Consider the following 12,850-nt stretch of genomic DNA (forward strand, 5'->3'; position numbering starts at 1 on the left):
CTGCTGACCAGGCACTCCCACCCTCTATAAATGAGGCAGCAACCTCTGCATGAAGTGATAGGCGTCAGACACAGGTGAGTGTATTCCCTGGGACCTCAGTACTCTTTTTGATTAGTTGGTAAAGTGAATGTGTTGCTATTATTTATGCATATTGGTTTCAGATGACAGGTGAAATTTCATGGCATATCAAAGTAGTCTTGAGTGGGAAACATTATTGTAAAACAAATGTTCTTAATGTTCTCTTAATAAGAGAAAGTTTAACAGTTTCTTCAAAAAAAGAATTTATTAGTTTTGTGTTGACATCCAGTACACATATTCTCTGAGCACACACATACTAAGTGATTGAAAGCAAAACTATATATTGTAGTGAAAGTCAGTTGAAGAGATGAAAGAGTATTGAACTTCAATTATTCAACTGAAGGGAGAGAGCATTTATTAGTTACATCTGAAGACCATTTACAGTCTTCACCATCTGATGTTCTCAAACTGACTGAATTTCCACAACTAAAATTTGAATGGAATAAACAAACTGAAGCTTTTTTTTGCTCATGTTTAAACATCTCTTTACAGCAACTCCCCAGAGAATACATCACTCATCCTTTTCTGAAGCAAGCTGAGGTAAAGGATGTCACCATAAAAAAACACTCTCTCCACTATCTCCACTATGAGATGGAAAGAAGACCATAACGATACCAAGCTGATTTGTTAACTATTGTGGACTCTGATCTTTTCAGGCTCGACTAAAGTGCCACCATGAGCACAGACGCGGAAATGGAGGCCTATGGCCCTGCGGCCATTTACCTCCGAAAACCAGAAAAGGAGAGGATTGAGGCACAAACCACTCCTTTTGATGCCAAAACAGCCTACTTTGTGGTTGATCCTGATGAGATGTATGTCAAGGGTAAACTTGTCAAAAAAGAGGGTGGCAAAGCCACAGTTGATACAGACGCAGGAAAGGTAGGTGTGATTCACTATTTTTACTTTTTTTTAACAATAACATCCCAATCTATTTCCATCCAAGAGCCTGTCTGTAGAAAATGACCTTCTTTTTATTTACACTGATCTGAAATAATAACTTAAGAAAAAATTTACTGAGCTATTCTTTTAGCATTGTATGTTAACTTCAAACCGACACCATGAATCACAAGGACATCCATTTGATGAGCTTTTTTATTTGAAATTATTTCTCAGTAAAAATGTCTGACTGTATTTCATTTTCAGAGTGTCACTGTAAAAGAGGATGACATCCATCCAAGGAATCCTCCAAAGTTTGACAAGATTGAGGACATGGCCATGATGACCCACCTCAATGAGCCTTGCGTGTTGTTTAACCTCAAAGAGCGTTATGCATCATGGATGATCTATGTGAGTTTCAACTTTACATTATACATACATTATACGTGTATATAAATGTAAATATGTGTGTACATAAATGTTACTATTGCGTTTATGCTCCCTACTTTTATAGACCTTGTGAATTTCCGTTGGGGATGAATAAAGTGTCTATCTATTTTTCTAGACCTACTCTGGGTTGTTTTGTGTGGTCGTGAATCCCTACAAGTGGCTTCCTGTGTATGATGCTGTAGTTGTGGCAGCATACAGAGGCAAGAAGAGGATTGAGGCACCACCCCATATCTTCTCCATTTCTGACAATGCCTATCAGTTCATGCTCACTGGTAAGATCAAAGTTACAAGTGTTAAAGTGTGTATATAGAGAAGTAGAATTCAACTCCAACATATCCTTGCTGAAGGAACGCTGAAAATGGAATTCATATGAAGTATGTATGTTTGGATTTCAGATCGTGAGAACCAGTCTGTCCTGATTACGTGAGTATTACACAAACTGTCACACTAAATCTCTGTAAATCCTATGCTAAAGAAGCTACATTTTGAAAATGTTCCCCTTCTACCCCAGTGGAGAATCCGGTGCAGGAAAGACTGTCAACACCAAGCGTGTCATCCAGTATTTTGCAACAATTGCAGCTCTTGGAGCAAAGAAGGCTGAGCCAACACCTGGCAAGATGCAGGTAAAATTGGTTATTTAAGATAACGGTTTTTGAAGGAGTAAAAGTTAATATGAATATATAGCTCATGTAACGTGAGTATTCTCCTGCAGGGCTCCCTTGAGGACCAGATTGTAGCAGCCAACCCTCTGCTGGAAGCCTATGGTAATGCCAAGACTGTGAGGAATGACAACTCCTCCCGTTTTGTAAGTAACAAAGGACAATTTTTTTGTGTGTGTTTGTGTGTTTGTTTGTTTGTTTGTCTAAATTACTTTTAAAAAACTGATGTTATTAATGATCTGGCTCTCCAGGGTAAATTCATCAGAATCCACTTTGGTACTACTGGAAAGCTGGCTTCAGCTGATATTGAAACATGTAAGTTCCAACCACGATGTGAGTCAAGATTCATGTGGACTAAAATATGGTCACTGTTTAACTAAAACACTATAATGTAATACAGCAATCTCATATTCTCCAAATTAATTTTCTATTCTTAGATCTGCTGGAGAAGTCTCGTGTAACATTCCAGTTGTCTGCTGAGAGGAGCTACCATATCTTCTATCAGTTGATGACTGGCCACAAGCCTGAGCTCCTAGGTATGTCAATAGACATTTTGAACTTAATTTCAACAACACTAAAGAAAATAGACTAAAATCTCATCTATTTGCATGTATTTCTGCTCTTCTAGAGGGTCTTCTGATCACCACCAACCCCTATGACTACCCAATGATCAGTCAGGGTGAAATCACTGTCAAAAGCATCAATGATGTGGAGGAGTTCATTGCAACAGATGTAAGAGGACAATTTACTTAAATGAGCCATATACTAGGTTGTATGTTGCAAATACCAATAAGATTTCTTCATTTGCAATGCAGACTGCTATCGACATCTTGGGCTTCAGCGCTGAGGAGAAATTGGGTATCTACAAACTGACTGGCGCTGTGATGCACCATGGCAACATGAAATTCAAGCAGAAGCAGCGTGAGGAGCAGGCTGAACCTGATGGCACTGAGGGTGATTACCAAAATAATACCATTCTCAAGCAAGTTTTCCTGTGTGGAATATACCTCTAATCAATGTGCACTAATTCTCTTTCTTTCCATCAGTGGCTGACAAAATCGCCTACCTCTTGGGCCTGAACTCAGCTGATATGCTGAAAGCTCTGTGCTACCCAAGAGTCAAGGTCGGAAATGAGATGGTGACCAAAGGTCAGACCGTTCCACAGGTAATGAAGAGAAAATTGAATGTTTGGGGAAAAAGAACATAAATATAATAGTCTGAGAAACTTCTATGCTAAAATCCTCATTTCTAGGTCAACAATGCTGTCATGGCTCTGTGCAAGTCTATCTATGAGAAAATGTTCTTGTGGATGGTCGTCCGTATCAATGAGATGCTGGACACAAAGCAGCCAAGACAGTTCTTCATTGGAGTGTTGGATATTGCTGGATTTGAGATCTTTGATGTGAGTATTTGAAAGATATTTGAGCATTCTCAAAGTTATACACAATTATACAATATTTTGCCATGAAATTGAAACACCATTCCATAACTACAGTTCAACAGCTTGGAGCAACTCTGCATCAACTTCACCAACGAGAAACTGCAACAGTTTTTCAACCACCACATGTTTGTCCTGGAGCAAGAGGAGTACAAGAAAGAAGGCATTGAATGGGAGTTCATTGACTTCGGTATGGACTTGGCTGCCTGCATTGAGCTTATTGAGAAGGTAAGTAGCCATTCGGATAGACTTGACTTCTTTTTCATGTGAAAATAGCTGCTTCTGTAGGTTAATTCTTAACATGAAATGTAAATTCTTCTCAGCCAATGGGCATCTTCTCCATCCTTGAAGAGGAGTGCATGTTCCCCAAGGCCTCTGACACAACTTTCAAGAACAAGCTGCATGATCAGCATCTTGGCAAGAGCAAGAGCTTTGAGAAGCCAAAGCCTGCAAAGGGCAAGGCTGAGGCTCACTTCTCCCTGGTTCACTATGCTGGTACAGTGGACTACAATATCTCTGGCTGGCTGGACAAGAACAAGGACCCTCTGAATGACTCAGTTGTTCAGCTGTACCAGAAATCTTCAAACAAACTGCTGGCCTTCCTGTATGCAGCTCATGCTGCAGCTGAGGGTAAGAAACAATAGAGAGAAAGTGTACTAAGTTTGTAGTTATAGGTAAGAGTCTGTGTCTGTTACATTTGGTTAAGGCCTAGAAAGAAGATGATGACTGCTCTGTGGAAACATGTTCATTCATGTGACTTGATTCAAAATTTAATTTTTGAAAGAAAAAACAAATACAGCAGTATATTTATTCAGTTTCATTAATAAAATTCTGTGTTTTTAAAAACAGAGGCTGCCGGTGGCAAGAAGGGTGGCAAGAAGAAGGGTGGTTCCTTCCAGACTGTGTCTGCTCTTTTCAGAGTATGTATTGTTCCAGATTTTTGGATTACAATTAAAATAAATACTGAAATTGTCTGACCTGTTATCTCACGATGGTGATACACAGGAGAACTTGGGCAAGCTGATGACCAACTTGAGGAGCACTCACCCTCACTTTGTGCGCTGCCTGATTCCCAATGAAACAAAGACCCCAGGTGAGAAGCTCACAATCATACTTTTTGCATTTAATATTACACAAAGAAGAAAAGAAATATATTAATTCATATGAATTTGTAACCCACAGGTCTTATGGAGAACTTCTTGGTCATCCACCAGCTGAGGTGTAACGGTGTGCTGGAAGGCATCAGAATTTGCAGAAAGGGCTTTCCCAGCAGAATCCTCTACGGTGACTTCAAGCAGAGGTCATGATCATTTTCATCATACTAAAGTCAAGCTGATTTCAGAAGAGGCATTGTGATGGTTGACACCAGGAAAAGAAGGAAAGAAAATATATGTAACAACAACATTTTCTCTTGTAGATACAAAGTATTGAATGCCAGTGTCATCCCTGAGGGACAGTTCATTGACAACAAGAAAGCTTCAGAGAAGCTGCTGGGCTCCATTGATGTGGACCACACCCAGTACAAGTTTGGACACACTAAGGTGCATTTCTAAGTAAAATATCAATAGCTATTGGTGTATATATGTCCCGTAGTATCCATGTGTATTGATGATTTATTTCTTTGATTTGACAAAATAGGTGTTCTTCAAAGCTGGTCTGCTGGGTACCCTGGAGGAGATGAGAGATGAGAAACTGGCTGAGCTGGTGACCATGACTCAGGCTCTCTGCAGAGGATACGTCATGAGGAAGGAGTTTGTTAAGATGATGGAGAGGAGGTAGGCTTATCATAAACCACACACACTGTTGTATCCTTTTGAATAATGTACAGGTATTCATAGAGTGTATCTGTCATAAACCCCATTGCAGTACAAGTGTCATTTTGTTTGTATTGATGTTTCCAGAGAATCTATCTTCTCCATCCAGTACAACATCCGCTCCTTCATGAACGTGAAAAACTGGCCATGGCTGAAACTGTACTTCAAGATCAAGCCTCTTCTGAAGAGTGCTGAGACTGAGAAGGAGCTTCAACAGATGAAGGAGAACTATGATAAGATGCAATCAGACCTGGCTACTGCTCTGGCCAAGAAGAAGGAGCTGGAGGAGAAGATGGTTTCCCTGCTGCAGGAAAAGAATGACCTGCAACTGCAAGTGGCTGCAGTAAGTAAAATATAAATAAGTATCTCTTTTGTTCATTGACTTTGAACTAATTTAAACATTATTAATGTCTTATTTAGCCTTTTAGACTGTAACACAATTCATATATGTAATCTATGGAGATACTGACAAAGTGCACTGTATGCATTATGTACATGTTTCACCAAAGATCCATTTTATTCTCATTTTCTCACTGATCTATGTACCATACCAAACTAAGTGATTAATGATGATAATTAGCAAATAGCAATAGCAGTGAATGGTAATAAGATAAAAAGAAAATTACAAGCAAATTATCCTACTGTGTCCAAAATGTACTATAGGAAGTTGAGAATCTCTCTGATGCTGAGGAAAGGTGTGAAGGGCTGATTAAAAGCAAGATCCAGCTGGAGGCCAAACTCAAAGAGACAAGTGAGAGACTGGAGGATGAAGAGGAAGTCAATGCTGAGCTGACTGCCAAGAAGAGGAAGCTGGAGGATGAATGCTCTGAGCTGAAGAAGGACATTGACGACTTGGAGCTCACCTTGGCTAAAGTGGAGAAGGAGAAACATGCCACAGAAAACAAGGTTCAATTTTTACTGTCTTTAACAAAAAAAAAAAAAAAAAGAAATGTAATGTTATGTTGTGTGGCCTTTTAATTAATTCCCCTTTTTGGGGAAAATATTCAACTTTTCACACCATTTTCAGGTGAAAAACCTGACAGAGGAGATGGCATCTCAAGATGAGTCCATCGCCAAGTTAACCAAGGAGAAGAAAGCCCTACAAGAGGCCCACCAGCAAACACTGGATGATCTCCAGGCAGAGGAAGACAAAGTCAACACTCTGACCAAGGCCAAGACAAAGCTGGAACAGCAAGTGGACGATGTAAGACAACAACTCTTTTGACTTTGTGATTTTGCCTTGTAATGACATGAATGGTTTTGGTATGTTCAATATCTAAAATGCCTCAAATCAACTTTCATTAAAAACTGCTATTTTATAGCTTGAGGGATCACTGGAGCAAGAGAAGAAGCTCCGCATGGACCTTGAGAGAGCCAAGAGGAAGCTTGAGGGAGATCTGAAACTGGCCCAGGAATCCATAATGGATCTGGAGAATGACAAGCAGCAATCTGATGAGAAAATCAAGAAGTAGGTCTTTGTTTTAGGTTACCAGCTCTCTTTTCATAATTACACAAATAACGCTCCAAAAATAGTATGAATTGTGACACTGAAAGCTTTGTTGGTTTCCTCATCAAGGAAGGACTTTGAAATCAGCCAGCTCCTCAGCAAGATTGAGGATGAACAGTCTCTTGGTGCTCAGCTTCAGAAGAAGATCAAGGAACTCCAGGTAACATTATTTTACATGAATAATAAACACAGTGAGTCAAAAACAGCATGTTTAAGTTAATAAGCCTTCTTGATGCCACTATCGTCAAATCTAGGCTCGTATTGAGGAGCTGGAAGAGGAGATTGAGGCTGAGAGGGCTGCTCGGGCTAAGGTTGAGAAGCAGAGGGCTGACCTCTCCAGGGAGCTTGAGGAGATCAGCGAGAGGCTTGAGGAGGCTGGTGGAGCAACAGCCGCTCAGATTGAGATGAGCAAGAAGCGCGAGGCTGAGTTCCAGAAGCTGCGTCGTGACCTTGAAGAGTCAACCCTGCAGCATGAAGCTACTGCAGCAGCTCTTCGCAAAAAGCAGGCTGACAGCGTTGCAGAGCTGGGAGAGCAGATCGATAACCTCCAGCGTGTCAAGCAGAAGCTGGAGAAGGAGAAGAGCGAGTACAAGATGGAGATTGATGACCTCTCCAGCAACATGGAGGCTGTTGCCAAATCAAAGGTGAGTGGTTTGCTTATAAGTGAGGGTTTTGCCTTTTATTATGCTCGTAAATATGAACAGAAATATGAAGTGCACAATATACATGTTTTCTTGGTGACAGGGCAACTTGGAGAAAATGTGCAGAACTCTTGAGGACCAGCTGAGTGAGCTCAAAGCCAAAAATGATGAGAATGTTCGCCAGTTGAATGACATTAATGCACAGAGGGCCAGACTGCAGACAGAGAACGGTGAGTGATCTGTAATAAAAAATAAGTAATGAAAGTCAGTGATGATCATTTTGTTAAATATCACGTTTACGTTTTGTCATTCAGGTGAGTTTTCCCGCCAGCTGGAGGAGAAAGAAGCTCTTGTTTCTCAGCTGACCAGGGGCAAGCAGGCTTTCACTCAGCAGATTGAGGAGCTTAAGAGGCATATTGAGGAGGAAGTCAAGGTATATATGTCATATAATAGGGTTTTAAATGGGCAGTACTGAGCTCTCCTCTTCAAACTCAGTCATTAAAAAATGCATACAGTATATTCCAATACTATTTTTTTTATCTAAGCTCAGTCCCACAGCAAAAACATCCATACAAACATACTGCTAGTACTGCTAACTAAAATCTTTTTATGAATTACATTTTTGTCAGATATTGAACAGATAGATCAATGTTACTTGATGCTAAGTAGCAAATATGATACAAAAGTAGATGACTAAATAAATGTTGCAAGTTAATTAATTACTTATTTACACAGTATTTTTCTGCTTCATTGGTGTTTTAGAAATGTGTTTTCATGTTCATCAGGCCAAGACTGCCCTGGCCCATGCTGTTCAGTCAGCCCGCCATGACTGTGATCTGCTCAGAGAGCAGTTTGAGGAGGAGCAGGAGGCCAAGGCTGAGCTGCAGCGAGGAATGTCCAAGGCCAACAGTGAGGTGGCTCAGTGGAGAACCAAATATGAGACTGATGCTATCCAACGCACTGAGGAGCTGGAGGAGGCCAAGTAAGTCACTACCTTTTCAATATTTAAATTAGTATTTATTTTTATCACTCGCTTTTAACCAATTAAAATGTTTTTCTTCACCATAGGAAAAAGCTTGCCCAGCGCCTGCAGGATGCTGAGGAATCCATTGAGGCTGTGAACTCTAAGTGTGCCTCCTTGGAGAAGACCAAGCAGAGGCTGCAGGGTGAGGTGGAGGACCTCATGATTGATGTGGAGAGAGCTAATGCTCTGGCTGCCAACCTCGACAAGAAGCAGAGGAACTTTGATAAGGTAAATGGTTAAAGTGAAAATCAAAACCCATCTGAAGAAACACAAAGCTGTATTAGTAACCAATCATTTAATCAACCTATACAAATTTAGGTCCTGGCAGAATGGAAACAGAAGTATGAGGAAGGCCAGGCAGAGCTGGAAGGAGCTCAGAAGGAGGCTCGTTCTCTCAGCACTGAACTGTTCAAGATGAAGAACTCTTATGAGGAGGCTCTGGATCATCTGGAGACCATGAAGAGAGAGAACAAGAACCTCCAGCGTATGTCAATCTCACTAAAATTGCAAATGTATCCCTTTCTGGGTATTATCATTTTCTAACTATCTTGCTGAACACCTTCTGTGGGTCACTAGTAAACTCAATTTTTGTTTTAATTGTTCTATAGAGGAGATTTCAGACCTCACCGAACAGATTGGTGAGACTGGAAAGAGCATCCATGAGCTGGAGAAAGCAAAGAAAACAGTGGAGACTGAGAAGTCTGAGATTCAGTCAGCACTGGAGGAAGCTGAGGTAAAATCTAGATTATAATATCAGAGCGCTTACATCATAAAATACAATATCATATATGTAATCATGCATTCATTTTGATTTTGAAGGGCACACTGGAGCATGAGGAGGCCAAGATTCTCCGTGTTCAGCTTGAGCTCAACCAGGTCAAAAGTGAGGTTGACAGGAAGGTGGCAGAGAAGGATGAGGAGATGGAGCAGATCAAGAGGAACAGCCAGAGGGTGATTGACTCCATGCAGAGCACTCTTGATGCTGAGGTCAGGAGCAGGAACGATGCCCTGAGAATCAAGAAGAAGATGGAGGGAGACCTGAATGAGATGGAGATTCAGCTGAGTCATGCCAACAGGCAGGCCGCTGAGGCCCAGAAACAGCTGAGGAATGTCCAGGGACAGCTCAAGGTGAGGATTATGGGATTCTTTTATGAACACAAAGTACAAAAAGTACAGAAAGTTTATTGTTGATTTTTTCTCTTCATTGTCAGGATGCCCAACTGCACCTTGATGATGCTCTCAGAGGACAGGAGGACATGAAGGAGCAAGCTGCAATGGTGGAGCGCAGGAATGGCCTGATGCTGGCTGAGATTGAGGAGCTGAGAGCCGCTCTGGAGCAGACAGAGAGAGGACGCAAAGTGGCTGAGCAGGAGCTGGTTGATGCTAGTGAGCGTGTGGGACTGCTTCACTCTCAGGTTTGTTTTCAGTAATTCACCAGAAACTAGAGTTTTAAAAAATACGTTGTAAGTATTATATTAAATATGACTGTTTCTAAACATTCAGAACACCAGTCTTATGAACACCAAGAAGAAGCTTGAGGCTGACCTTGTGCAAGTTCAGGGTGAAGTGGATGATTCTGTTCAGGAAGCAAGAAATGCTGAAGAGAAAGCCAAAAAGGCTATCACTGATGTGAGTTTACAACCTTAACATTGCTATTTCAGAAATAATTTCATACTTCTATGTACTGACAATAATCAGTTTATTCAAAAATTAAATTTGAACCATGTCAGGCTGCCATGATGGCTGAGGAGCTGAAGAAGGAGCAGGACACCAGTGCTCACCTGGAGAGGATGAAGAAGAACCTGGAGGTCACAGTCAAGGACCTGCAGCACCGTCTGGATGAGGCTGAGAGCCTCGCCATGAAGGGTGGCAAGAAGCAGCTCCAGAAACTGGAGTCTAGGGTACAAAAATATATACGTTAAATCCTACAATATATGAGTTTGAGGATGCACCTTTTTGGTAAATTATTTATCATTACTTTACAGGTGCGTGAGCTGGAATCTGAAGTTGAAGCTGAACAGAGACGTGGAGCTGATGCTGTTAAAGGTGTCCGCAAATACGAGAGGAGAGTGAAGGAGCTGACCTACCAGGTAATGTTTAATTTAACCTAAAAATTATTGTGAGTTCTTAACTTCTTTATTCTGTCTCTATACTTCATTAGTAAAAATTCTGAATTTGTACAGACTGAGGAGGACAAGAAGAATGGGCTCAGACTCCAGGATCTAGTGGACAAGCTGCAGCTCAAAGTCAAGGCTTACAAGAGACAGGCTGAGGAGGCTGTGAGTCAAATGTTTTACATTATGATATTACATATGGGAATGTTGTACAAATCAATAATGACTTAAAAAAAAACCACTAATATAATGGAATATTTAAAAAACAAACAACATACTGTAACCCCAACCACTTCACAGGAGGAGCAGGCCAACACTCACATGTCCAGGCTCAGGAAGGTCCAGCATGAGCTGGAAGAAGCTCAGGAACGTGCTGACATCGCTGAGTCCCAGGTCAACAAGCTGAGAACCAAGAGCCGTGAGGTTGGAAAGGTGAGTTATGTGATCATATTTTATGGAAAATTACCATGAGAGAACCTTCTTTTAATGAGGTTATTTAAGCTAATTAATAAGCTACATTATTTTTTTTAATCACTCTTTATTTACATTGCATAGATTATGCAGACTTATAATAAAGCAAATACCCCCTAAAAAATAACTTGCTTAACCATATCAGATGGATAGCTTAAATTTTGTTAATATGTGCTGGATAATTTTCTTTTCTTGTTTTGTTTTTCAGTCTGAAAGTGCTGAGTAAGAGACAACATCCTTTTGGAACCTTTTGACAGAGTTCATAAAATATGAACTTGAGCTGTTGAATTGTCTTCTTACAATGTATTAATTCAATAAACGTTTTCCTCTTTTATTTACTGTCTGTTTTATCTGTTAAAGTCACATCTGAGAACAAAGTGTTCAACGCAGCAGTTAGGTGAAGCTGCATTAACTTAGCTATGTGGGGAGCTCTTTCAGTCTAACATTAACATTTTCTTTCTCACATAATAATCATGGTTTATACCCACAGAGCAAAGTGGAGTCAAGTGTGGAGAGCAATTTTGCTTAGTATTCCCATGGCTTTTAGTACATTTTACAAAGCACAAATTAAGAGGCATCATTTCAATATAAATATAGAATATCTACAGAATATCTATGGATTGTATGTAGGCAGAAACTCAGTGTACTGTACTATGCACTACAGACTAATCTCAAGATGGTGCAGTCAGCTGACTTTGACCACTCACTCCCCATCAATGCAGCCTCACAAAAATATTCTGATAAAACCGTGCATGTGTTTAATGCAAAATTCCTAATACCTTTTACATGGGTGAAATGCACGTGCTGCAATATAATTGTGTAATCTGAGGCTAATTATGAAGCAGCAAACAATTTTTTAAACTTGGCAGTAATGGCCTTCAAATGAAAATACCAGTAAATGAAAAATACCAGACCATGTCTCCTTTGACTCATGTGGTAAACTGAAGATGTTCTGGCTGATTTGGCGACAACTCCAGCTACTAACAGCAAATGCGGAATAACACGGCAGGTCACAGAATTCTGCGGGCAGCAAAACAACCTACTGTCGTTTCAGTAAAGAACTCAGGCAATAATAGGCCCTTTCTCATCAATATGTGAGCAACCGTGATCTGATTTTATTTTTGCCAACAGCTGGGCACAGTGAGAGGAGTTGGTTACCTCGCTGAGAAGCTGGAGGTGTGCAGCCTGTCGCCTGCAGCTCTTCCTCTGACAGATCACTGTGCCTGCTCCCTCTCGTTCCTTTACTCCTTGCGATATTTCAAACTGGTCCACTGTCCAAAAATGCTGACAATTACCACTGTGCTGTTTTGCAGACGTATTTTTGGGGGACGGCTGCGTCAAGTATGAAGTTCACTTTCAAACACATTGTCCTTCCTGTGACTACTTCATAATAAAAGTCAAACTCGTGTGTCGCCAGTTAAATGCTTTTAATGTCAAGTTGCAGCAGTAGGAAATGTTTGCTTTGCATTGGAAGTAATTACACGCAACATTTTATCTGGGTATGTTGGCGCAGATACTGAATTCGTAATACTGCAAATAAATAAGTATTGCAGTACTTTCATGAGTGGGCGATGGGCTCAATCACCACTGACAGTGACTTAATGAAAGACATTCCTTGAGATGAAAATCTTCGAGGTTGCCACTTTAAAGTTTCCCATCATCAGCGGAAACACTATTGGAAACAACACGACGATGTTATCACAACAAAAGAAAGCTGCCAAAATATTTTAGGGCACGTCACCAACGGACTGAGGACAACTCTGCTTCTTCAAACACTT

The 12,850-nt window shown here is 40.6% G+C and overlaps 1 protein-coding gene across 1 annotated transcript; it reads left to right on the forward strand.

Moving 5' to 3' along the window:
* The first annotated feature begins 544 nt into the window (after positions 1–544).
* Positions 545–11,406, forward strand: LOC121199117 (myosin heavy chain, fast skeletal muscle). The gene is made up of 40 exons (XM_041063607.1): positions 545–618; positions 735–957; positions 1,222–1,365; positions 1,520–1,676; positions 1,800–1,827; positions 1,916–2,027; positions 2,117–2,209; positions 2,315–2,378; positions 2,501–2,599; positions 2,692–2,795; positions 2,879–3,017; positions 3,110–3,228; positions 3,316–3,465; positions 3,559–3,729; positions 3,825–4,131; positions 4,351–4,421; positions 4,507–4,594; positions 4,684–4,801; positions 4,919–5,042; positions 5,140–5,276; positions 5,403–5,658; positions 5,979–6,221; positions 6,343–6,519; positions 6,638–6,783; positions 6,892–6,982; positions 7,077–7,466; positions 7,567–7,693; positions 7,778–7,896; positions 8,249–8,445; positions 8,532–8,715; positions 8,806–8,971; positions 9,096–9,220; positions 9,307–9,615; positions 9,699–9,902; positions 9,991–10,116; positions 10,218–10,388; positions 10,473–10,577; positions 10,671–10,766; positions 10,902–11,033; positions 11,281–11,406. Exons 2-40 carry the CDS (start codon positions 754–756, stop codon positions 11,296–11,298), a joined length of 5,811 nt encoding a protein of 1,936 aa, XP_040919541.1. The 5' UTR covers positions 545–618; positions 735–753; the 3' UTR covers positions 11,299–11,406.
* Positions 11,407–12,850: the final 1,444 nt, after the last annotated feature.

This window comes from Toxotes jaculatrix, chromosome 18 (assembly GCF_017976425.1).
Source record: "Toxotes jaculatrix isolate fToxJac2 chromosome 18, fToxJac2.pri, whole genome shotgun sequence".
NCBI lineage: Eukaryota > Metazoa > Chordata > Actinopteri > Toxotidae > Toxotes > Toxotes jaculatrix.